The 24,604-nt window shown below is 54.7% G+C and overlaps 3 protein-coding genes across 3 annotated transcripts; 1 reads left to right on the plus strand and 2 right to left on the minus strand.

The window, feature by feature from the left end:
- Nucleotides 1–1,777: 1,777 nt before the first annotated feature.
- Nucleotides 1,778–11,646, minus strand: ZW10 (zw10 kinetochore protein). Its single transcript, XM_021530012.3, has 16 exons — nt 11,517–11,646; nt 10,432–10,566; nt 9,843–9,944; nt 9,289–9,366; nt 9,023–9,182; nt 8,735–8,884; nt 8,127–8,318; nt 7,775–7,938; nt 7,417–7,599; nt 6,932–7,170; nt 6,117–6,188; nt 5,331–5,500; nt 3,995–4,125; nt 3,611–3,742; nt 3,204–3,406; nt 1,778–3,012 (listed from the first exon to the last, which is right to left on the minus strand). The coding sequence occupies exons 1-16, from the start codon at nt 11,631–11,633 to the stop codon at nt 2,892–2,894; spliced, it is 2,349 nt and encodes a 782-aa protein (XP_021385687.2). The 5' UTR covers nt 11,634–11,646; the 3' UTR covers nt 1,778–2,891.
- A 1,358-nt stretch (nt 11,647–13,004) lies between these two features.
- Nucleotides 13,005–16,520, plus strand: LOC110470410 (T-cell surface glycoprotein CD3 gamma chain). Its single transcript, XM_021530017.4, has 5 exons — nt 13,005–13,295; nt 14,688–14,894; nt 15,621–15,752; nt 15,913–15,953; nt 16,311–16,520. The coding sequence occupies exons 1-5, from the start codon at nt 13,223–13,225 to the stop codon at nt 16,371–16,373; spliced, it is 516 nt and encodes a 171-aa protein (XP_021385692.3). The 5' UTR covers nt 13,005–13,222; the 3' UTR covers nt 16,374–16,520.
- Nucleotides 16,521–18,059: 1,539 nt separating this feature from the next.
- CD3E (CD3 epsilon subunit of T-cell receptor complex) lies at nt 18,060–24,584 on the minus strand. The gene is made up of 9 exons (XM_031506841.3): nt 24,448–24,584; nt 21,216–21,375; nt 21,024–21,123; nt 19,953–19,973; nt 19,676–19,690; nt 19,351–19,551; nt 18,928–19,080; nt 18,529–18,575; nt 18,060–18,293 (listed from the first exon to the last, which is right to left on the minus strand). The coding sequence occupies exons 2-9, from the start codon at nt 21,246–21,248 to the stop codon at nt 18,237–18,239; spliced, it is 627 nt and encodes a 208-aa protein (XP_031362701.3). The 5' UTR covers nt 21,249–21,375; nt 24,448–24,584; the 3' UTR covers nt 18,060–18,236.
- Between the last annotated feature and the right edge of the window lie 20 nt (nt 24,585–24,604).

Raw genomic sequence — 24,604 nt, forward strand, 5'->3', positions numbered from 1 at the left:
TTTGGGAACCTGCCCTGGTCCCTCGGCTCCCCTGCCAGGACCAGCCCTCCTGGCTGGGCTTTGCTGTGGGGAAGGTGTTTGTGTCCTGCTGGCTGTGCTCACACTCTGCTTCACTTTTTCATCCCTGTCTGGCTGTGAAAAGGTTGAGTTTCTGGCAGATTCTGGGAGGGGAGACAACCTGACCCGGTCCAGGAGCGGCCCTGGGCTGGGAGGAGCAGCCTGGCAAGTCCCTGTGTGCCCAGAAGAGCAGCAAAGGATGCTCGGGCTGGATTCTGTGCCGAGAAGAGCAGCAAAGGATGCTCGGGCTGGATTCTGTGCCCAGAAGAGCAGCAAAGGATGTTCAGGCTGGATTTTGTGCCCAGAAGAGCAGCAAAGGATGCTCAGGCTGGATTCTGTGCCCAGAAGAGCAGCAAAGGATGCTCAGGCTGGATTCTGTGCCCAGAAGAGCAGCAAAGGATGTTCAGGCTGGATTCTGTGCCCAGAAGAGCAGCAAAGGATGTTCAGGCTGGATTCTGTGCCCAGAAGAGCAGCAAAGGATGCTCGGGCTGGATTCTGTGCCAGGGCTGTTTCCTCCTTCCCCACTGGTGCTCCAGCACCATCTACAGTCCTCCCGGGATGCTCCAGAGGCACGGGAAAGGCTCAGGCGCTGAGCCAGGGTGTGATTTGGGGGATATTTGCAGCTTTTCTGGTCTGAACTGTTATTGACACAGGGAGCTTGGAGAAAAACAATCCAAACCAACCCCAAACCCCCCGTTTCCACAGCAGCTGCCCAGCACAGGGCGGGTTTGTGCCACGACACACCTGGTGCTGCTCCGAGGGAGAACCTGAACCTGCAGGGCAGGTCATGAAACATTCATGGGAGATCCTGTGGTTAAATGGCATTAAAAATTCATCCATGCTCCATTGGAGAGCCGAGCCCGGGGCACGGTGGGTGAGCTGCTGGTGGCCTTAGGAGCGGGAGGGCTCTGGGCTTTGGGTGCTGAGCTCTGAGTAATTGATGCTGAGTAATTGGTGTTGAGATCTGAGTAATTGGTGCTGAGTAATTGGTGCTGAGAAAACACGCTCTTTAGAAGTCAGTCCCTGATGCACTTTGCAGTTTTGCTTTTCCCTGGAGTGCTGCTGAACCCCAGCACTGCAGCTTTGCTGCACGGAGGGATCCCACAGCAAAGGCAACTCTCCCAGGACTGCTTTGCCCGTGACCCCTCTGGCTGGGCTCATTCAGCGTTCCCAATTCCTCAGGTGGTTTTTCCCTGGGGTTCAGGGTGGCTTTTTGGCCGTGCACGACCCTGCGCAGAGGGAGGGAGCTCCCAGATTGTCTACAATGGAATGCCTTCAGTGTCTTTCAGGATCAACACAGTGAATTCCCTGCTGGAAGCACAGCTGGAAGCACATCATGGCTGGCTCCTGGTGTGCCACGGGCACTGGAATCCCTGCCTGGGCACCCTGCTCTGCCAGCAGCTCAGCCACCTCAGGTGGGCTGCCCTTGGTGGGGGGATGGCCTTGGCAAACCCAGCTGGGGGCTTTGGTGCCCAGCCTTGCTGGCTCCTCAGACAAACCCCAGGATCCTGCTGGACTCCTTCCCTGGATGCACAAGGCTTCATGGTTTTCCACCTTTTTTATGATCCTGGTTGCTTTTTTTGTTTCCTTTTTTATTGATTTTCTCAGGTCCACTAGAAATCAGGAGAGACTCCACAAGCAGCACTCTGCCCTTCCCACAAGTGAAGAACAGCCCAGCACTGGCTCCTCCTGCCTCTGTAACCCAAACAGAGCCCAGACATGCTCAGTATAAATAGTTTATTAAAGAAAATAGCAAATTACAACTCTGTGAACAATCAACGGGAGAAGTGTTTTTCAAAATAGACATTTTTGGATGACTGGGTTTGAAGGGGCAGGGGATCCCATGAGATGTTCTGGGAACGCTGGGAGGGGGAAAACATAGAAACACAAGGGTTCTGCAAGGACTGGGGTGACAGGAAAGCCTCAGGCCCTGCACAAATGCCTGGAAAGGGAAACAGGAGTGGGACAGAAGTGCCAATGACAAGGAGACAACAGAAGACAACAGATTAAAACATTAAACTGTGACTGAAACTCTTCTAAGCACTACAGGGCAGGAAGGACTTTGCTCCATGTTTGCAGCACCTTGGTCTCTGGGCTGAGGTCTGAACACTCTCAGTGAGTTTTTCAGATAAAGAAATGTACAATAATTCAAGTGTCAAACAGACTTTTGTGACTTAATGCTGTGAGTGCACCTTTCATTCCCTTTTTATGTTGGTTTACATTTCTCTCATCATTCTTGAAGGACAGAAAATAAAACACTGAAAAGACAAAGTTATGAAGTTCACAGCCAACACAAACATAAAGGAAGGAGCTGAACTGGCTTCTGCAGTTGGCAAAGGGACATTGAAAATCTCTAAATCACTTTGAAGGTATTTTCCATGAGAAATAGGAGAATTTTCCTGCTTGTGAGAAATCCTGTGACCTGACCAATGGTTCACCCAGCACAGGCCCTCCTTTCCCCACATCCCCCTCTGAAGTGCCTCTCCCTTGAGGTCTGCTCCTCAGGGGAAGCTGAGGTGGGAAGGTTTGGCACTTCCTGGAGGGACAACAAAACCTTTCCAAGTCTGTGGGTTCCATGTGTGGTTTGAGGGACAGAAGAGGTCACAGAGGGGCTGTAGAAGTGCATAGAAGAGTCCCAGTGAGCACTGAAAGGGCCCAGCCTGAGATGAGGTTACAGAACAGCGAGCAGGAAATGCTCCTTCCCCAGGCAGGCAAGCTCCAGGAAGCACTTACCCAATCCCAAAGTTTTCCAGAGCAGTACAAATAAGAAAGGTCAAATAAAGTATTTGGAAGTGTCAGTTTGCTCTTGCTGTGTCACAAGATGTAAACTGGAGTCACTTGATCTTGGCCAGGGCTGCTGCTCTCCTCTCTGTGTTCTGGAACAGGGCTCGGATCAGGCTCTTCACCTCAGCTGCCGAAAATTCCTCTGCCAGGGGCCCCTTGCCATCTGCCCACCTGGATGGGAGACAGGGAGAGCTTTATGTCACCAACCTGCCCAGAAATGACACCTCAAACAAGCCCCCAAGGACCTGTGCCAGCAGCTGATCCTGACCCTTTCCTCTGGAAAAGGGAAATTCCTGCTCTTCCTCTGACCTGCAGCTGCCTGGCACAGGTCTGGAGAAGCAGCTGGCAAGGAAAACACCTACTGATCCACGATTTCCTGCAGGTTGGCCTGCAGGATGATCATCAGCTCCTTGAATGTCATCCACTTTTGCACATAGACTGGAACCTCCTCTTGGTACTTCTTATTTTTGTCTTTGTCAAGCAGAGGGGTGAAAACTTGGGGTCCCTCCTCCACCATGATCCTGCAGAGTGAGTACAGCCTGTCTGCATCCTCTGCAGAGATATCCTGCAATGGGGAAAAAAATGAACAGAGCAGAAGTGAGGCTTATTTTTGGAGTGCCAAGTGAAATGACAAATTGGGATTGTGAACATTTCCCATGGACACGTAGTTATAACTTCTGTGTGAACAAACTGCTCCCCTGAAATGTGATTTTGGGGAGAGTTTCTGGAGGTGACAAACGCTGTCCCCAGCACCCCCCATGGCTGTTACCTCCAGGGCAGCAATCCTGGTGACAATCTCTGCCAGGGCTGTGTTCAGCAAGGCCCCCATGGCCTTGCAGTACACGTTCACAGGGAGCACGTCCTGCCACACCATGCCCAGCCTCCTCAGCTGGTGCAGCACCTGCAAGGCAACAGCTGAGTGTGACACCACACAGAGCCCTGGGAAAGGCACCAGGGGATCAGGTGAGTGCAAATGGGGAGAAACAATGGAGCAATCCTGCTGAAGACACAGCCCAGGACAAAAAAAAACCAAACCATCCCATCAGAAAATAGGTTTTCTAGCAGTTGCACAGCTGTCAGGGCTGAGATTCCACACTGCACCCTCCCCAGGATACCTGCAGGCACTGGGCTGTTCTTTCTCTGCCTTCCTCACCTGCTTTATGGCTTTATTTGCTGCACAGTAATTCTCCTCGTCATCCATGTTGGAAAAATTCCTGGCACTTGAGAGCCTCTCCAAGATTTCTCCCTTCTGCACTCGCATCTGGGCCAGAAAACACTCCATCCCTTTAGGAGCAAAACAAGCAGAGAGAAGCAATTAAACCATTACTCTATTTGCTCTGCCTATTTATGACTGTAAGTGCTGAATAATGAACTTGCTATAATGTTTTATTTTTAATCATATTTCCAGTCTCCAAACAGTCTCCCAGAGCCAGTTTAACCAGTGAGCTCTTGTGCAGCTTGCATTGCTACAACACTGCTGGAAAAAAGCAGGGTGGCAGAATGAATTGTGGATGACTCCTGTCAGCTCACACAAACTCATCTATGAATTTATTTCTGTGGAATAACGAATGAAAATATCAAAAGACTGAGCAGCAGATCCCAGTGATACACTGGATATTGAGCTGTTCTTGGGACTAAGTTCACAAGAACATTTGGGTTTCAAAGAGCCAAAACTCCCTAACTCAGAAAATATTTCTGCCACTTGTCCAAAAACCAGCAACCCACTGCTGGCAGTGTGAGCAGCCACAGCTCCATGACAGCACTGAGCAGCAAATGCCAGGCTGAGCTGCTGTCAGAATCTGAGCTATTGATGATTCTGAGATTGTAGAAAGTCTCTGTCTGTCAGCCCCCTGCCAAAGCAGAAGCCAGAATTGGTCTGTGCTGTTTCCAGGTTGTTTATTCTGTTGATCTCTCACATGTTCTGCTGCCCTGCCCAGCTCTGTCCTGCAGGGCAGCGTGTGGGGCTCTGCCCTCAGTGGGATGTGACAAACATTCAATACCAGAAACTCCCTGGGCTGCATTTACAAGAACGTGCCAATATCTGTCACCTACGTTGGACAGTGTGTCCCCAGCCTGAACCAACAGAAAAATGCCAACACCACAGTGAGACATGGAGGGCATGAAGAAGGAGAAAAAGGACAAGGCACACCCAATTTCCCCCATCTTGTCCCCTTTGGACCCCTCATCTAGAATCCTAAAATTTTACTTTTGCACCCGTGCCACACTTAATTATTACTGATATCAAACACTCAGAGCTGGTAATTCATCCTGTAGGATTGAAAACTCTTTTCCATGGACAGAGATCACAGCCAGTGTCTCTGGGGGCTCTGTACAGAGCCCCCAGAGACACTGTCTGTGATCTCTGTTCATGGGTTCCTGACCCCTACCAGGGTCCCAGACCTGCCAGGGCAGCCAGAGGGAAGCCCTGGATTCCCACAAGCTGCCAGGTGACCCACAGGCACAATCCCAGAGGGCGAGTGGGACATTACCCAGCCTCCTGAAGGCAGGCACCAGGTCCACGAAGGTGGCAGCCCCGCTGCTCAGCACGCTGGTGCTGCGGTAGCGGAACTGGTGGCCCAGGGTGAGCAGGTGGTGGCCGATGTACATGCAGTTGTTGTGGTGGATGGCAGCCAGCTGGGGCAGCTTCTGCAGGTTCTCCCTGGCCCAGCAAGAAGGGAAAAGGAGGAATGGGTTTGTTTAGAGTTGGTTCTGTTAAAAAGAATGGTGGTGTCTATCCCAGAGAAACGCACGGTCTGTCAGCAGATGGTGCTGGCAAGGCCTGACTGACATCAGAGTAAAAACATTTAACCTCTTACATCCCCTCAGGAACTGGCAGGAAAAGTCTGAAATGGCACTGAGGCGTTTGAACCCTGTGTTATCCCACACTGCTTCCAGCCATGGACTTTCAAACAGGAATGTATTTTGTTAGAGCAAATTCACAGTGAGGACAAGGGACTGAAGATCTCTGACAGGATTGTGAACTTCCCATCTTCACTGCTGCTCTTTTTTACACAGGAGAAACGTGATGAAAAATCTGTGCATCAGATCTGAGGTCAAAGTTATGTGGCTGGAAACAACTACAGCCATGTGAGAACTTCACCCACACCCTTGATGCTAAGATTGACAACACAGAAACTCTCAAGCACCTGCTTTGCACAGGTATGGCTAAATTAGAGATTGAGGAGTTGATTTTTGCTGGTGGAGCTGTATTGGAGAAGTGAGACTGTTCCAACAGCAGCATTCCCCCTCAGAACAGGAAATATGGACGCAATCACCTGTGGTATGTGGGCACGACCTCACAGAAGAGCTGGAAGATGTTCCTGACACAGTCGAAGAGCTGCACACAGCTACAAGGAGAAGAGGGCTCCTGTCAGCCTGGCATTAATGTCCCGCTCACAGCTGACCCTCAGCCTGCCCCACAACAAGGTTTTCTGAGCAGTGAAGCACTGGCACAAAGAGGGGATTGTCAGGATCAATGACAGCTCTGTCAACACTATGGAAAGCTCTCAAAGGCTGTGGTGACCTTGAGGCTCAGTGTGGGAGGGAGGTCCCTGAAAGCCCAGAACAAAGGGGACCCTGTCCCTGCCCGTCCAGGTGTGCAGGAACACTCAGCCCTGTCCCTGCCCCTCGAGGGCAGCTGTTACCTGGGCAACGCTCCTGCTTCAGGGCTGTGGTTAAAGTTAAGTTTATGTGGATCCTGTTTGCTTTTCCCCAAGAGCCCTGCCAGCTGCAGGGCTGGAGTTCTTTGCTTTCACCAGCACAAAGACAGCAAGAACTCTGCTCACACTGAGGCCAGCACTTGGCTTTGGCAAAAAGAGATGGGTTTGATTTTTCTAAACAACTGATTTTTCTAAAAACCTGAAGGAACAGCCTGCAGCAGTGTCAGTCTCCTGCCCAAACCCAGAGACACATCCTCCAGCCAAAACAAGAGCAATGTCTGAGTCTAATTTTCAGTATTCTCTGTTCTTTAAAGTTCTTTAAATCTATTACCAGACGCTGGGTGTTGCTAGAGGCTGACAGACACATTCCTAAATAAATAAGCATTGCTTTGGTGAACAATGCTAGCTCAGGAATGCCAAAGAACTCCTACCAGAGGTCGGTGCTGGCGGTGGCCTCCAGCAGGGTGTGGTAAGCCAGCTGCACCAGCTGCTGCACGGAGCAGCTGATGCGGCAGGAGGGCAGGCACAGGGTGAAGGGGCTCAGCCTGCTCTCACTCCCCACGCTCCCTGTGCCACTGGGCAGCAGCCTGCAGGCTCTGGCCACTTCCACCTGGTCTCCTGAGCCAGGGTCAGGGAGCTCCGGGAGGGCGACGCTGGAATCGGGTGAGATCTGAGGGAAAGCAAGAGAGAGGGAACTTGGAGCTCTGAAAGGAGAATCTGCAAGATTAGAAAGCACTCAGTGGCAGAGGTATAGATAAACAAGATAAACACAAGATAAACAAGCTCTGAAAGGAGAATCTGCAAGATTAGAAAGCACAGGTTGAAGGCTTGAGATAAACACAACACTGCAGCTCTATTAAAAAAATTTAGAGATTGTTTTCCAGATGGAAAAACTGCGTGAGGCATCCCCAGTCACCTTCACAGTGTTGTGGATTTCTGAGGTCATCAGGCTCCTGGCTGCCATGATCACATCCTGGCACTTCTTGTTGGCAAAGTGGGAATCGACATTGCAGGCGTATTTCAGCAAGGCAGTGGTGTCTTCCTTCAAAAACTCCATCTTCTTCAGGGCCTTCTCAAACTCCTCTGTGGACTCGATCACCTGAGGAGAGCAGATGTGTTCCATGTTACCAAAGTCTCCAAAAATCAGGGAACAAAGTTAAATTGGGTATAAAGGCCGAAAGCAAAGAGGTTTTGGAGAACATTAAGCACTGGATGCCATCCCACTGGAGTGCCTGGGCTCTGTGTTCAAACCTGAGGGGCTTTTTGGGACCCACCTCTTTGTACTGCTCCAGTTTGCTGCTGTTGGTTGGGATGGAGTTCACCAGGCAGTTGTGGATGAGGCAGTCTGAGAGCTCCTCCCAGATGAGCTCCCCCAGCAGCTCTGCCAGGGTGACTCTGCCTTCCTTTCTGCCCTCCCCAGGCTGCTCCAGAGGCACATCTGCATCCCAGGGAGGAGAAACAGATCTGAATACAGCTGCTTCCTGGGCCAGACCCTCCATCAGTTCAAAGCCTTCCCTCCATTCTCCTTGCACATAATGCTGATTAACAATCAGGTATTCTAGAAAACCCTCATGAAATGAATAAGGTACTGATCACAAGTAACTCCAGAAGAGAGGAGCTACATACTTAGCAGGTGTTTGTGCAGAACTTCAAACACCAGCTTGATCTTGTCAAACACCTCCATGGGAGAGGACTCGTCCAGAGCGAGCTCCTGGGACCTGAACCTCAGGATGAACACATCTGGCTGCTCCTCTAGCACTGGCTCCAGAGATGGGTGTGAGATCAGTGGCTTCAGGATGTACTGCAGCAACAACTGGCCTGAGGAAAGGGAAAAACAGAGGTTTTCCAACAGCACACTGCTCCAGTGAGAGCCAGCCCTGACTGCTCTGGATTTAGAGACTGCAAGAAGTGGGAGGAATAATCCCTTGACCTGCTCTATCAGGGAGTTACTAATGAGGTAAAACTCCTCAAGCATTAGGCTATGAAACCACATAGTCATAGATGAAAAATACACTCAATTGTCAGGAAAAGAGAAATAATTCCAGGTAGATAATGGGAATAAACATTTTCCTATCAGTAAGAGCCACAGCATTCACCTCAGTGGGAAACACAAGCCAGTAGAGGAAGAAGTTTTCCAGTGTCCTGCTGGAGTGAGGTGGCTCTCACTCTCCACGTTAAAACAAGCCTGAAGTATCCCCCTGAGCTATTGGGGCTGTTTCTGGGGTCTGTCTTACCAAAATCTTTGAGCTTGGAGTGCAGCTCCCCCAGGACAGCCAAGGCCTGCAGCACGGCAGCCACGGGTGGCACAGCAGCGTCCTCGTCCTGGGGTGGCAGCGTGTGCAAGTGCAGCTCCGAGAGCACCAGGGCCTCCAGGCTGCTGCTTCCTGCACCAAAGCACAGCCAGGCCTCTCACAGGGCACAGCAAAGATCTACCCTCCGCCCTCAGCCCAACAGTTTCCCACCTTGCAGGTGAAAACAGCACTTCAGTGGGGTACAAAGAGTGAAAAAAACCCTGTGAGTACCTTTGGAAGGGGGAAGCTTCCACACAATGAGCTTCTGCCACTCCTCCCCGAGATGGTAGATCATGTTCTGTGTCTGCACTGTGAGCTCTGTGCCCAGGGCCTTCAGGATCTTCAGCTCAAAGCCCCTGCGGGACTCCAGGCTCCGGAGGCTGCTCCGTGCCTGGGGGAGAGCAGACACAGCTCGGGTCAGCACTGCCCCTGCCAGGGAAAAGCATCCTCTGGAACCAACCCAGTGCCTTCAGCACCCTGCCAAGGGGCACTGCTACCTGCTCCAGCTGCTGAGCTGCTGTCACATACTGCTTTTCCTGCAGGGCAGAGCTGCACTCCTTGATAGCTGTATCAAACTGCAAAGGCCAAACACACGTGGGTGTCACTGCAGCTCTGCTCTGACACTGCAGACACTCAAACCTCTAAGCTGCAGACACTCACCCAAATCTCTAAACTACACTCACCCAAATCTCTAAGGCTGCAGACACTCATTCAAACTGGGAAGCTACAGACACTCACCCAAACCTGTAAGCTGCAGACACTCACCCAAACTGGGAAGTTACACTCTCCCAAATCTGTAAGCTACAGACACCCAAATCTCTAGACTACAGACACTCACTCAAATTTCTGAACTACAGACACCCAAATTTCTAAACTACAGACACTCATCCAAACCTGCAAACTGCAGACACTCACCCAAACCTGTAAGCTACAGACACCCAAATCTCTAAACTAGACACTCACCCAAATCTCTAAGCTGCAGACACTCATCCAAAACAATACAGAACAATGCCTCACACTGAGGACAGGATTATCCTGCTCCCCTCCTCACCTCCTGCAGCTTTTTCAGGACGCTCAGGACCAGGGTGTCCCTCTCCAGCTGCTGCTTCAGCTCTGTGAACTCAGCAACGGCGACGTTCAGATCTCGCTGCACCTAAAAGAGCAGCAGATCTCAGTTCACTGACAGCATTGCCTAGCACACACATCCTCCTCTTCAATTTCACTTATTTATTTCTGTTCATAGAATGATTTGGTGAGGAGGAAAAAACTCCACCCTTTTTATTGCTGTGTCCCACCCCCTGCCCCTGTCCTGCTCTCTGAAGGACGCTGTGACACACTTTTCCACCCACACAAGAGTGACAAACCCTTAATGCCAGCCCTTAATGTACACCCTGGTGTCACCTCAAGGCATTCTTTAGGGCTGATATCACCCAGGGATCCCAGAATCACAGAACCTCCTGAGCTGGAAGGGACGCCCAGGATACCGAGTCCTGCTACAAACCCCAAAATCCCACCACCAAAGTGCTGTGCAGACACTCCCTGAGCTCTGGCAGGTTTGTGGCTGTGACCAAACACCCCACGATGGGGCGGGGGGCTCCGAACTGGGATGAAATGAGCAGAATGTCCCCCCTGGGAGTCACCTCGTTCTCGATGCCCGCCTTGAGCAGGTCGATGCTGTCGGCCAGCCCCTCCACCTGTGCCACCAGGTCCTCTGCGCTCTGCATGCTGGGCAGGAACTCGCTGTACTTCTTGTTGATCATGGTGCACACCTCCCCCTGAGGACAGCCAGCAGCACAACAGCGTCACCTCGGCGGCAGAGGGACAGGATGGGCTGAGAGAGCCTGGCAGGGCTGGGCACCGCGGGATGGAGTAGGGCTGGGCATCACTGACCACGGCTGGGCACCGCGGGATGGAGTAGGGCTGGGCATCACTGACCACGGCTGGGCACCACTGACCAGGGCTGGGCACCCAGGATGGAGAGGGCTGGTCATCACTGACCAGGGCTGGGCACCATTGACCAGGGCTGGGCACCACTGACCAGGGCTGGGCACCCAGGATGGAGCCAGGCTGGGCACCACTGACCAGGGCTGGGGATGGAGCAGGGCTGGGCACCACTGACCAGGGCTGGGCACCCCGGGGCAAACCAGGGCTGGGCACCACTGGCCAGTGCTGGGCACCCAGGATGGAGCAGGGCTGAACACCCAGGGCTGAACCAAGGCTGGGCACACTGATCCAGCTGACCCAGGGCTGGACACGGGTCCAAACCAGGGCTGGACACCAGGGCTGGGCACCCGAGCTGACCCAGGGCTGGACACCCCGATCCAGCTGATCCAGGGCTGGACACCAGGGCTGGACACCCGAGCTGACCCAGGGCTGGACACCAGGGCTGGACACCCGAGCTGACCCAGGGCTGGACACCCCGATCCAGCTGATCCAGGGCTGGACACCCGAGCTGACCCAGGGCTGGACACCCCAGCTGACCCAGGGCTGGACACGGGTCCAAACCAGGGCTGGACACCCGAGCTGACCCAGGGCTGGACACCCCGATCCAGCTGATCCAGGGCTGGACACCCCGATCCAGCTGACCCAGGGCTGGACACGGGTCCAAACCAGGGCTGGGCACCCGGCCTGACCCCGGGCTGGGCACCCAGTCCCGACCGGCTCAGCCGCAGCGCCGGCCCCGCGTCTCCCCCGCGCCCCCTCTGTTCCCCGTCCCGTCCCCTGCCTTGAGCTCCTCGACGCGGCGGGAGAGGCGCCCGACGCGGGCTCCCAGGTGCTCCTTGTCCAGGCGGCCCGAGTGCGCCAGCACGGCCGCCACCAGCGAGCCCGCCCGCGCCGCCATGCCTGCGCGCCCTACGGCGGCCGCGAGGGACACGGCACCGCGGCGAGCGAGACCCGGGGGCCGCGGGTTCGAGACCGCGCGGGGACACCACAGACTGGGGGACCGGGACTGGGTTATGGGGACACCCGGAGATGGGGGGGATCGGGATTGGGATATGGGGACACCCGGAGATTGACGGGGGGGATCAGGACTGGGTTATGGGGACACCCGGATATTGGGGGGATCGGGATTGGGATATGGGGACACCCGGAGATTGACGGGGGGGATCGGGATTGGGTTATGGGGACACCCGGATATTGGGGGGGATCGGGATTGGGATATGGAGACACCCGGAGATGAGGGACCAGGACTGGGTTATGGGGTCATGGAGACTGGGGGGGACCGGGACTTGGGTTATGGGGACACCACAGATTGGGGCGGGGGGCGGATCGGGTTATGGGGACCCCGGAGTTTGGGGGGACCAGAATTGGGTTATGGGGATACTCGGAGATTGGGGGGGACCGGGACTGGGTTATGGGGACACCCGGATATTGCAGGGGGATTGGGATTGGGTTATGGGGACACCTGGAGATGGGGGACCGGGACTGGGCTGTGGGGTCATGGAGATCGGGGGGGACCAAGACTGGGTTATGGAGACACCCGGAGATGGGGAGATTGTGGCTGGGTTATGGGGACACCGAAGATTGGGGAAGATCGGGACTGGGTTATGGGGACACTGAAGATTGGGGAAGATCGGTATTGGGTTATGGGGTCACTGAGATGGGGAGATCGGGACTGAGTTATGGAAACACCCGAAGATGGGGGATGGGGACTGGGTTATGGGGTCACCTGGAGATTGAGGGGGGAATCGGGACTGAGTTATGGGTTCATGGAGATGGGGGGAACTGGGACTGGGTTATGGGGACACGGGAGATTGGGGAAGATCGGGACTGGGTTATGGGGTCACCTGGAAATGGGGATCGGGACTGGGTTATGGGGACACCCGAAGATGGGGGACCGGGACTGGGTTATGGGGACACCGGAGATTGGGGAAGATCGGGACTGGGTTATGGGGTCACTGAGATGGGGAGATTGGGATTGGGTTATGGAAACACCCGAAGATGGGGGACCGGGACTGGGTTATGGGGACACCCGGAGATGGGGAGATCGTGGCTGGGTTATGGGGACACCGAAGATTGGGGAAGATCGGTATTGGGTTATGGGGTCACTGAGATGGGGAGATCGGGACTGGGTTATGGAAACACCCGAAGATGGGGGACCGGGACTGGGTTATGGGGACACCGGAGATTGGGGAAGATCGGGACTGGGTTATGGGGTCACTGAGATGGCGATGTGATGATTCTGGGCACTGTCTCCTGGCTGGTAGATGTCAGGGTCCGTGGCTGCAGGGGACAGGGAGATGGGGGGCTCGGTGGCTCCTGCGGGGCTCCGTGGGTGCTGGGTGAGGAGGCAGGCGCCGAGCCCCTCATCATCCTCGGGGAGGGAGGAAGGCTCAGCCCCCGGCATCCGGTACCCGACGCAGCCCGGGCGGGCGGTGCCTTGTGGTGAGCAGCGCGTCCCGGAGCGGGACAGAGCCCCAGCGCCGAGCCATGCCGGGGGGAAAGGCCCTGAGCGCCTGGGCGCTGCTGGCCAGCCTGGCCGCGGCCAGCTGCGGCGTCCGAGGTGAGCCCGCTGCCGCGGGGCCGGGATGCGCTGGGACGGGGCTGGGAACGACCCCGGGGCTTGGGGAGGTCGGAATGTCGGCGGGGGAAAAAGGAATCAGGGCAAGGAGGATGGGCGAGCTGCTTTGCCCTGAGTTTTTTGGGACAGTCTGAAGTGATGCTTCCTCCCCATGAAGGAGCTCTGCTCTGCTGTTCATCACTCAGGGTTTTTTGGGACAGCCTGATGTGATGCTTCCTCCCCATGAAGGAGCTGCAAGCTCTGCGCTGCTGTTCAACACTCAGAGTTTTTTGGGACAGTCTGAAGTGATGCTTCCTCCCCATGAAGGAGCTCTGCACTGCTGCCCATCACTCAGGGTTTTTTGGGACAGCCTGAAGTGATGCTTCCTCCCCATGAAGGAGCTCTGCATTGCTGCCCATCACTCAGGGCTTTTTTGGGACAGCCTGATGTGATGATTCCTCCCCATGAAGGAGCTGCGAGCTTTGTGCTGCTGTTCATCACTCAGGGTTTTTGGGACAGTCTGAAGTGATGCTTCCTCCCCATGAAGGAGCTCTGCACTGCTGCCCATCACTCAGGGTTTTTGGGACAGCCTGAAGTGATGATTCCTCTCCATGAGGGAGCTCTGCACTGCTGTTCATCACTCAGGGTTTTTGGGACAGCCTGAAGTGATGCTTCCTCCCCATGAAGGAGCTCTGCATTGCTGCCCATCACTCAGGGTTTTTTGGGACAGCCTGAAGTGATGCTTCCTCCCCATGAAGGAGCTCTGCATTGCTGCCCATCACTCAGGGCTTTTTTGGGACAGCCTGAAGTGATGATTCCTCCCCATGAGGGAGCTCTGCACTGCTGTTCATCACTCAGGGTTTTTTGGGACAGCCTGAAGTGATGCTTCCTCCCCATGAAGGAGCTGCAAGCTCTGCGCTGCTGTTCAACACTCAGAGTTTTTTGGGACAGCCTGAAGTGATGCTTCCTCCCCATGAAGGAGCTCTGCATTGCTGCCCATCACTCAGGGCTTTTTTGGGACAGCCTGAAGTGATGATTCCTCCCCATGAGGGAGCTCTGCACTGCTGTCCATCACTCAGGGCTTTTTTGGGACAGCCTGAAGTGATGATTCCTCCCCATGAAGGAGCTCTGCACTGCTGCCCATCACTCAGGGTTTTTTGGGACAGCCTGAAGTGATGATTCCTCCCCATGAGGGAGCTCTGCACTGCTGCCCATCACTCAGGGTTTTTTGGGACAGCCTGAAGTGATTCTTCCTCCCCATGAAGGAGCTCTGCACTGCTGTTCATCACTCAGGGTTTTTGGGACAGCCTGAAGTGATGCTTCCTCCCCATGAAGGAGCTCTGCACTGCTGCCCATCACTCAGGTGAGGCTCTCTGCTCCTTTCTCCTGGCACAGGGCAGATCTATGTGAAGGAATTCAGCGGGAAGGTGTTCCTGGAATGTGTGCGAGATCAGGGCAGCAAGAACATGACCTGGTGGAGAGATGGGAGCACTGTTGGACACGAGGCACAGCTGGACCTGAGCGGGGTTTATGACGACCCCAGGGGCCTCTACGTGTGTGAAACAGGAAGCAAAAGGAGCAGCCTCCAGGTGCACTATCGCAGTAAGTGTTGCACAGCTCTGCTTTTCCACAGCCACAGCTGCTTGCAGTTTTCACCCAAGCCAAGTCTGGAGGGAATTTCTCTTCATCAGAGAGTGTCTCCACCGGTTTGCAGCGGGTTCCTCTGCATGTGGTGTCACTGTGACAGCTCTGCAGCCCTCTTTAGTGCCAGGACCAGCTCCTCTGGCCCCACACCGACTGTGGGGTATTGTAAAAGCAGGCGAACCCAATGGGAGGAAATGCTGATGTCTGACTCAATTCAGAAGGCTGAATGATTTCTTTATTATAACTATGCTAAAATACATTAATATACTGTATAAAAGGAGGATAGTAAAACTCCATACTACTTTCTCTGACTCTAACACAACTCATGCCCCTCTCTGAGAGTCCAGCCCCAGGTGGGTTGGATTGGCCACCAGGCTCAAACAATCCTCACCAGAATCCAACCACGCAATCACCCCAGGTAAACAATTCTCTAAACACATTCTACATAGGAAAAACAAGGAGCAGAAATAGAAATTGTTTTCTCTTTCATTTCTCTCTGTGCACCTCTGTGAAGAATCTTGAGAAGGAGAGAAATGTGCTTGCCACAGTGGGGGACACGTGGCAGCTTGTGCCCCTGCCCTGGGTCACACAGCAAAGCCAGCTGCTCTCTATCGGGCTGGCAGAGCTGGCCAGGCCCTCTGGATGTGCCCCTGCCCTCAGTGTCCCTGTCCTTTGGGCTTGCAGTGTGCCAGAACTGCATCGAGGTGGACGCTCCCACCGTCTCGGGCATCGTCATCGCGGACGTGGTGGCCACGCTGTTCCTGGCAGTGGCCGTGTACTGCATCACTGGCCACAACAGGGGCCACACCTCACGAGGTGAGGGCCAGGAGCAACCCAGGGGCTGTGCCTGGCACCTCTGGGGGCTCTGTGTGGCACCCAGGGGCTGCAGCAGCTCTTGGGTTTGTTTGTAAGTGTTCCCCACCTTGCCCATGGTGGCTCCCCTGGTCCCTGAGCTTGTCCTTCTTTCGTCCTTCAGCTTCTGACAGGCAGAACCTGATCGCCAATGAGCTCTACCAGGTGAGTGTGGGGGCACCCCAGTGTGTGGGTCACCTTCAGCACCTCCATGTGTGTGGCGACACCTTCAGCATCCCAGTGTGTGTGTGGGGACACCTTCAGCACCTCCATGTCTGTGTGGGGACACCTTCAGCATCCCAGTGTGTGTGTGGGGACACCTTCAGCACCTCCATGTCTGTGTGGGGACACCTTCAGCATCCCAGTGTGTGTGTGGGGACACCTTCAGCACCTCCATATGTGTGTGGGGACACCTTCAGTACCTCTGTGCAGAGAGAATGCTGCCACAGGCTGACCCAGCTCACCCTCCCAGGGCTGGGCAGGGACCCTTTGGGCTCATCTCCCCTTTTTTCCCCCTGCCAGCCCCTGGGGGAGCGGGATGATGAGCAGTACAGCCGGCTGGCTCCCGCCCGTGCCCGCAAGTGAGGTGAGAAGACCCGGAGCCTGCCTCCATCAGCGTGCTGCTGTGGCCTGGAGGCCCCTCCAGGATGGGCTCCTCGTAGCCCTGTGCTCCTTCCACCACCTCTTGCACTTCTGACTTGCTGCCATTAAAGATGAAGCTGTCCCACAGGCCCCCTGCTCCACCTGCTGTGTGCAGCTCCTGGGGAATGTGCACAGGGAAGGGAGCTGGGCACTGGGAATGTGCACAGGGATGGGATGTGGGCACTGGGAAGGTGCACAGGGATGGGAGCTGGGCACTGGGAATGTGCACAGGGATGGGAGCTGGGCACTGGGAATGTGCACAGGGAGGGAAGCTGGGCACTGGGAATGTGCACAGGGATGGGAGCTGGGCACTGGGAAGGTGGGCAGGGATGGGAGCTGGGCATTGGGAAGGTGCACAGGGATGGGATGTAGGCACTGGGAATGTGCACAGGGATGGGAGCTGGGCACTGGGAAGGTGCACAGGGAAGGGAGCTGGGCACTGGAAATGTGCACAGGGATGGGACGTGGGCACTGGAAATGTGCACAGGGATGAGATGTGGGCACTGGGAATGTGCACAGGGAGGGGAGCTGGGCACTGGGAAGGTGCACAGGGAGGGGACGTGGGCACTGGGAAGGTGGGCAGGGAAGGGATCTGAGCACTGGGAATGGCATTTGGGATGGCAAGGCCAGGTCTCCACTCCCCAGCCCCAAGCAGAAACAGCTCGTGTGGTCTGAGTCCCCAGAACGGGGCACAGACACCAGACAGGGCCAGCCAGCGTCACCTCACCCTGGAAGGACACAGAACTATCCCCCTGGTGCAGGCAAGCACAGAGGCAGAGCTGTTGCCCCTGGGTGGGTGCTGGTCCTGCTGTGTGGGATGGCACTGGCTGGGCAAATGCTGGGGCCAACTTGTGCATTGATATACCCAAAATGGTGGTGGCAGTAGTGGGGTGTAGGAAAATTTAGGGATTTTTTGCAGCAAAATTTCAGCTGTGTACACCCAGAGCAGTCCAAACTTCTCCCAGCACAGGGGAGGAGGCTGAGCAGGCGTCCCTGCAGCAGAGCTGGCTTGCAGGAGGCGAGAAGGCAGCCCTGAGTGTGTTTTGGGGCTGCTGGGGGTTGGTGCTGTGCGTATCTCGCCATCTCCCCGCTCGGGCGTGGGGGCTGTTGTGGTAAACGAGCCCAGCTGTGCCTCTAAACCGCATCCTGGAGCTGCTGGGGTGCACCTCCCCTCCTGCAGCTGAACCCCAGCCCTGCTCTGCTGCTGCTTCCCCCTGAAACAGGCAGCACAGCATCCCACGGGCTTTTCTTCACCTGTGCCACTGCTGCTGGGCCCTTCTGGGGCTTTTAGTGCCTCCGGGGGCTTTTAGTGCCTTCTGAGGGTTTCACTGCCTGCCTCCGCTGCTTTGGCTGCAAACCAGGCTGTGAAGGGGACAGCAGGGCCAGGGCAGAGGCAAATCCCCCTGAGAAGGATCCGCTCCCAGCCCAGGGAACCACCAGAAGCAAGCGGAGGCACTCAGGGCAGAAATTAAACTGCAGGGACAAGCCAAGCCTGTAGCTTCAGAATAAATCATCCATGGGAGCTGATGCATCAGCCTGGAGGCCCCTCCTGGCAGGAATGCCCAAGGATTCACCCTTGAGCGGGAGCAGAGAGAAGTGTGAAGGGAAAAGGAGGCCAGGACCCCTCCGTGAGGCTGCAGTCCTTTAATGAGAAGGAAATCTCTTGCCAGTGGGCTCATTTCTGTTCCCTGCTGGCAAACCCAAGCTCACCCCGGGGTGGACGGCACCTCCCTGTCCCAGCGGCTCGGCAGAGGGCTGGCAAGGAGCCGGGCAGAAGCTTTTGGTCCCGGGCTGCCACGGGGGATTTCAGATGCCCCGGGGTCCCAGGCCCGCGTACAGCTCCCGCTGGCCCTTCCGGATGGGCTGTGGCAAGAGCAGAGATGTCGGGTCAGGAGCCCACACAGTGCGTGGGGCTGCAGTCCTGCTCCCCCATAGATAAATCCCCCTGCAGCAGCAGGGAAAGGGCTGCACCCTCAGCGCCCTTTTCCTCGCTGCCAGGAGGGAAAGCAGGAGCTCGGCTGGAGGATGAAGGAGCCGGTGCCAGCCCCAGCCCCGCCGTCCCTCCCCAGCAGCAGGGAGGGAAAGGGACCGTCCTCACCTCATAGTCCGGGTTGGGGACGGGGGGAGGACGCTGCGTCTTCTGACCTGGAACAGAGGCACACAGAGGGTGAAGCCCTGGGGATTCCTCCCACCGGGGCCTCCAGGCTGATCCCAGGGACCAGCTCCCATGGATTTATCCCGAGCTCCTGAAGAGCCGGCTGCTGCCAGGGGCTGCAGGGCTGGCTCCAGCGCAGCGGCCTGGGAAATGTGGGGAGCTTTGGCACAGCAGCCACCCCCATCCCTGCACAGAGGCAGCCTGGAGAACACCCCTGGGAAGCAGCAGCACTGCCTGGAAGCTCGTGGGGAGCAGAGGATGCCCCGTCCCACAGTGGGGATGAAGGTTTCCCTGGGTGCTCGCAGGTGGCACGGGCACAGGGATGTCTGCAATGGCTCTCACCTCGTGGCCGACTGTCCCCACCGGCGCTGGCTCGTCCCTTCCTGCTCTTGCTGAAGTAGTAGACCAGGATCAGCACCCCCAGGGTGATGAGGAGGTCTGCAGTGATGATCCCTGCCACGGTCAGGGCGTCCAGCTCCTCGCAGGTGGCACACACTGCAGGGGAGGAGGGCAGGGGGATGCTCAGAGCCAGGGCTCGCTCACCCGAGGGCTGGCACAGAGCTACGGGCAGCTGGGACGGGGAGAAGGGCAAACTGAGGGGAAAGGGGAGAGTCCTTCTGCCAAAAACGGCCTCTGGGATCTTTCACCACCCACGCAGAGCGGGAACGGCCTCGGCAGCACCGCGTTCACCCGGCCCAGCACTGGCAACGCAGCGTGAACCCCAAAACCTGCCCTGGGCTGGGCAGGCGAGGGGGCTGCGCTCACCCCTGGCATTCAGGTACAGCTGGCGCTTCCCAGTGCCCTCCCCGCAGCTGAGGTTGGCAGGAGCGCTGTCGTGGTCCTTCAGAATGAGCTTCCTCTCCGTGGTGTCCTGCACTTTCCCGGCCAGCTCCCAGCGGATGGACTCGTGCTCCAAGGGACACGTGATGGTCACCGTGGTGCCAGAAATCTCCACCAGGAACTCCCCTTGGGAAGGCAGCAATGAGCAAGGAAACCACGGGCAAAAGCCAAATATTTCTACCTGATTTTCAGTCAGCTGCAGTCTTTGTATCCCGCCAAATACTAAAGGATGCTGGTAAAATTCACTTACTCTCCTGTTCTTCATCTGCAAAACAGAAAATAAGGAGTGTTAAAAAATCATCTCACCATTGCCTCGCAGTGTTGGAAATGCCCAGTACTGGTAATAATTCGGGACCAATTTCTCCAATTAGTAATACCTCTGTCAATTAATGAATAGTGAATTTTTCCTATCCTGCAATATTTACATAATTAAAATCTTTCTATTTGACACATATTCCTCACTTTTGAGGCATATTTGGGGGTTTTAGCATGATAAATAGTAAAGGACGGCAGTAAAATACACTTACCCTCCTGAGCTGTGGTGCCACCTGCAAAAAAACGAATAAGAAATGTTAAGTAATCGAGCTTCAGATATCACACTACTCCCGGGACATCCTTTCTGAACTCAGCTGCTTGGAAGAGACATTTATAATCCCACATGCATGCTGAAGGCACCAGAAATATTCTGGTGGTGATACAGGATGTTGTTCTGAACTTGGAAGCCATTTTCAACGCAGCCTAATGCAGAATGGAAACTTGAATCATTTTCCAACCCAGCTCAGAAAAAAGGGTTGTTGTTTCAAGATGCAAACCCAAAAATTCTGCTTTGTTATCATGGAGCAAACACTGCTGGAAAATGCTGGTAAGAATCTCTGTCCTCTGTGAGAGAACTCGCTGGAGAGGGGGAGCCTGATGTTGATTTAACGCTGTAAAACATTATATCTGTTTGGTTTTACTGCCTTGTATGAAATAAATTTCTCCATGAGAGGCTCTGGAGCTGGAATATTAAAGAAAGAGTTTTTAGGAGGTGTGAAACAGATTTGGTATTTCCTTTAAAGACATTTTTTCCTTTTGAAAAAAGTAAGGTAAATAAGCGATTGCAGATTTGAATTCCACAGGCAGATGACTTCCCCGGAGAGAAGGTTACCTGATGGTTTTTGTTTTACATAGATACATTAAATCTGAAAAAAGTTGATAAACTGTTAAACCGCATTTCCTATCTTCACAAAGGTTGATATTTGCAGCACTTTGGCAGAGTAGTTGGAGTCTTGTAGCAACTCTTAATGGATTAAGGTGAACACTTATCTCTCCTCATTACTGGGTTCTTTAGAGCTTTTACAGGTACTCTGCACTTCATCCTAAACCATCCTGAACCATCCTAAACCATCCTAAACCTGCCCAGGTGGGAGCTGCCACCCCAGCCCTGATCTCCCACCAAGCCTGAACCATTTACCCAGCACCACCAAACGCTTTGAGAAAAGTGCACGGATAAAGGATAAAACCAAAATTAAGAGCGTGGATGTGCCCCGATAGAAACCAAAATGAAAATTAACCTTACAGCTCACACTGCACCGAGCTGCCCGAGGTTTGGCACTCACCTGCACACAGCAGGAGCCCCAGGAGGGGCAGGCACTGCTCCAGCCTCATCCGCGTCTTCCTCCTCCTGCTGCTCCTCTCCACCACATCAGACTGGCATGGCTGTGGCAGGAAAGAGCACGGTGGCTTTTCTAGAAAGAGTCCCAGGATTGTTTTTCCCAGAATTGCTGCCGACCCAGGGCTGGGGGACTCACTCTTTCCAGAGCAGCCAAGGCAGACCCAGACATGTGAAATGAGCCCAGGTCAGGAAGTGCGGAGGCTCAAAATGTCTTCATGGGACGTCACCGCCAGCCAGGGGTGGCTGCTGTGCCCTGCAGCAGCTCTGCGGGGTGTGGGACAGCTCCAGGAGCTGCCCTGGGAGCAGAGGAGAGAGAAACGAGCTGCAATCAGATTTACATCAGGGCCTTCCCAACAGTGTCTCAAAGTGAGGGTTTGAGAAGCTCCGAACGACTTCACGTGGAATCCCAGCGTGGTTTGGGTGGGAAGGGACCCTAAAGCCCATCTCATCCCACCCTGCCATGAGGGGCACCTTCCACTGCCCCAGATGCTCCAAGCCCTGTCCAGCCTGGCCTTGGGCACTGCCAGGGATGCAAGGCAGCCACAGCTGCTCTGGGCACCTGTGCCAGGGCCTGCCCACCCTCACAGGGAACAATTCCTTCCTGATATCCCATCCAGCCCTTGTTGTAAGTACAGGTGAACTTGGTGAGAAGAAATACTGATGTCTGACTGCAGCTCAGAGGCTGAATGATTTCTTTATTATAACTACACTATAATGCATCAATATACTATTTAAAGGAGATACTAAAACTACAAACCTACTTTTTCTAACTCATTCCCAGCTCGTGGCCCTCTCTGAGAGCCCAGCCCCACGTGGGTTGGATTGGCCACCAGGCTCAAACAATCCTCACCAGAACCCAACCAAGCATCACCCCAGGTAAACAATTCTCTAAACACATTCCACATGGGAAAAACAAGGAGCAGAAACAGAAATTGTTTTCTCTTTCTTCTCTCTGTGCTCCTCAATGAAAAATCCCGAGAGAGAAGGATGTTTATTGCCACACTGCCCTCTGGCAGTGGGAGCCATTCCCCCTGTTCTATCCTACAGCCGCTGAGGAAGAGCTCCTGGCGGGTCCCTGCAGGCACTGCCAGGCTGGGATGAAGGAACCGAGAGCCCCACCCAAACTGAGCCCGCAGAGCCCCTGCAGGGGCACAGAACCGCGGCCATCTCTCCCTGCCCATCCCCTCGCCAGGCGCTGTCCCAGCAGCGTTTTTGGGAGGTTCTCCGCTCTGGAGGCGGCTGGTCCCACTAGAGGGGGCTCCGTGCCCGGCCAGGAGCGCAGGGCGCGCTCCGTGCCCGCCGGGCTGCGGGCGCGCACGGACCCGGGGCCGGCCCGGGCACTCCGGGCTCTGCTGCCCGCAGGGACACGGGGATGCCGCTGTGCCCCTCGCCGGGCTGCTCTTTGGCCGTCAGCGCTTCCTTTTCCTTATCTACGTTTCCAGCGGAACATCGGAGAATTTAGGTTACTGCTGAGTGTGCCAGGGACGCGGTCTTCTATTAGAAGCTGAACCCTGCGGATATTCTCAGCTCAGTCAGAGAGAAAAAGAGAAAGATTTCTGCCACGCTAAGCCTGGGGGAAAGTCCGAGAGGGATGTAATCAATCTATTATCTTACTTTCTGTTCTTATCATTTATAGATATGTTCTACCACACTGACTTAAGTCCACTGTACCAATCAGGTGAAATGTTTTTACTCTAAGTCCAATGGAATTGGTGTTCACGATGTTCTCTATGAAAGAGAGAGGTGCTTTTGAATAAACGCTCATTTTGCCTTCTGAAATTGTGAGAGTCATTTCCCCTGCCCCTGGCTCAACAGGAAGCCACATATTTTGGAAGAGGATGAGGATTAGCAAAAGTCTGCAGGCAAAGGGGCTGTTCCCAGCCCTGTGCAGAAACAGGATTAGGAAGTGGCAGCAAATTGGCTGCTAAACCTTAAACTCAACCTGAACAAAGCCCCAGAAGGAGGCGGTATGCTGGAATCGTAATTGGGTGGAAATCTGGGGAGAGGAAGTGATGGAGGGCTAACACGGGACCAAACAATTCCAGGAAAATGGAGATCCTTGGTGTCCAAATCATTCCTGGAAAACAGAGATCCTTGGTGTCCAAATCATTCCTGGAAAATGGAGATCCTTGGCGTCCTGGAGGGGATGTGTTAGCACACACAGGATTCCCTGTTCTGTTCTGGGCACAATCCGGGCAGCTGACGGCCTCAGTGATGTTTTTCCATCACCAAATCTCTGAAGGGACACCCTTCCCAAACACCCGGAGGTTGGGGCACCCTGCCCTTGCACCCTGCAAAGGAAATGGGCACCAGGCACACCCGGAATCCATAACCTGCGATGACTTCTTGGCACAGGCTGGGGTGCCAGACGCAGACACAGATGGATCACAAGACGATTTGCTCTCACAATTCAGGGGTGACTATTGTGTGGATATTAAGAGAAGCTTTAGTGATGTACAGTTATGTGATTGCCGTTTCCATGTCCTCTGTTCTCCCCGCGGTTCCCTTTCCCCCCTGTACTGTTGCCATCGGACATCAGGGGTGTCTAGGGCAGGTAGAAAGGTGTGCACATGTGGCCCTTCCATGGGGCAGCTGGGAATGGAAAAGCTGGCTGCAGGCAAGCAATCCCCACCGATAAACGGCAAAGAAGGGCTGGCTGGCAGACTTTGGGAGGGGTCAGCGTTGTCTGATGCAACCCCCAGCGGTATAAAACACTGAGCATCCATCCTGAAGACGAGCCAGCCACGTGGTAGAAAGCCACAAAAGCAGTTCCCAGCGCTGCAACTTCTTCCTTATTTAGTCCTTTTCTTGTGTTTTGTTAAGGTTTAATAAACCCTTTAACATTTTTGGAGTGAGCAGTTGTCTCTCACACACCCCAGTGATTCATGGCCCTCGAATGCAAACATCCTCATTTTGCCAACACGCAGGCTCAGATTGCTTTTACACTCTCACCACGTGCCGACTGCAGAATATTTTGTGTCCCACGGAATTTCTCACTTATTGGAAAATGGCCGGACCCATTTTCCACCTGATTTTTCCCAGAACTTCCCAAGCACCAGGCTCCCAATCCTTGCCTACAACCAAGGGTTCAAATCACTTTAGGGTAGGTGTCTGTGTTTGGTGGGACGTTTCCATGCTCTGGGTGAGGGCCCGCAGTGTCAGGTTTGGGCCGCTCTTTTTAGGATCGTTTGCAGGTTTTTTTGCCAAACAAACGGCCCTCATTCCTTCGAGTCACCTATGAGCACCTCCAGGCAAATGTTCTTTTACCTCCCACAAGAGGGGAGTGGTTTGGGGTGGCGGCTGGGAGGAGGAATGATTGCAACACCTAAGAGCAGGGGAATATGGGAGGGAGAAGAAATTAATCTTACCTTGGGAATCGCGCTGGGTTAGAGCAGGAGGGAGCGGGGCTGGGCACACCTTGGCACGGAGCGGGGCTGGGCACACCTTGGCACGGAGCGCGCCTGACTCGGGCAGGGGGAGCGCTCACCTTCCTTCGCCGGAATCTGCCCCGTTGTGCTGGGAAGG

The sequence above is a fragment of the Lonchura striata genome, chromosome 24 (assembly GCF_050655825.1).
Source record: "Lonchura striata isolate lonStrDom1 chromosome 24, ASM5065582v1, whole genome shotgun sequence".
Lineage (NCBI taxonomy): Eukaryota > Metazoa > Chordata > Aves > Passeriformes > Estrildidae > Lonchura > Lonchura striata.

Coding starts and splice junctions, on each gene's coding strand:
- ZW10 (XM_021530012.3), bottom strand. CDS start 11,633: ATGGCGGCGCGGGCGGGCTCGCTGGTGGCGGCCGTGCTGGCGCACTCG. Junction 10,567..11,516: donor GCCGCGTCGAGGAGCTCAAG/GCAGGGGACGGG, acceptor GGCTGTCCTCAG/GGGGAGGTGTGCACCATGAT. Junction 3,013..3,203: donor CTGCAGGAAATCGTGGATCA/GTAGGTGTTTTC, acceptor TCTCCCATCCAG/GTGGGCAGATGGCAAGGGGC.
- LOC110470410 (XM_021530017.4), top strand. CDS start 13,223: ATGCCGGGGGGAAAGGCCCTGAGCGCCTGGGCGCTGCTGGCCAGCCTG. Junction 13,296..14,687: donor GGCCAGCTGCGGCGTCCGAG/GTGAGCCCGCTG, acceptor CTCCTGGCACAG/GGCAGATCTATGTGAAGGAA. Junction 15,954..16,310: donor TCGCCAATGAGCTCTACCAG/GTGAGTGTGGGG, acceptor TCCCCCTGCCAG/CCCCTGGGGGAGCGGGATGA.
- CD3E (XM_031506841.3), bottom strand. CDS start 21,248: ATGTCTGGGTCTGCCTTGGCTGCTCTGGAAAGA. Junction 21,124..21,215: donor CCTTGGCTGCTCTGGAAAGA/GTGAGTCCCCCA, acceptor TTCCTGCCACAG/CCATGCCAGTCTGATGTGGT. Junction 18,294..18,528: donor TCCCCAACCCGGACTATGAG/GTGAGGACGGTC, acceptor CTCTTGCCACAG/CCCATCCGGAAGGGCCAGCG.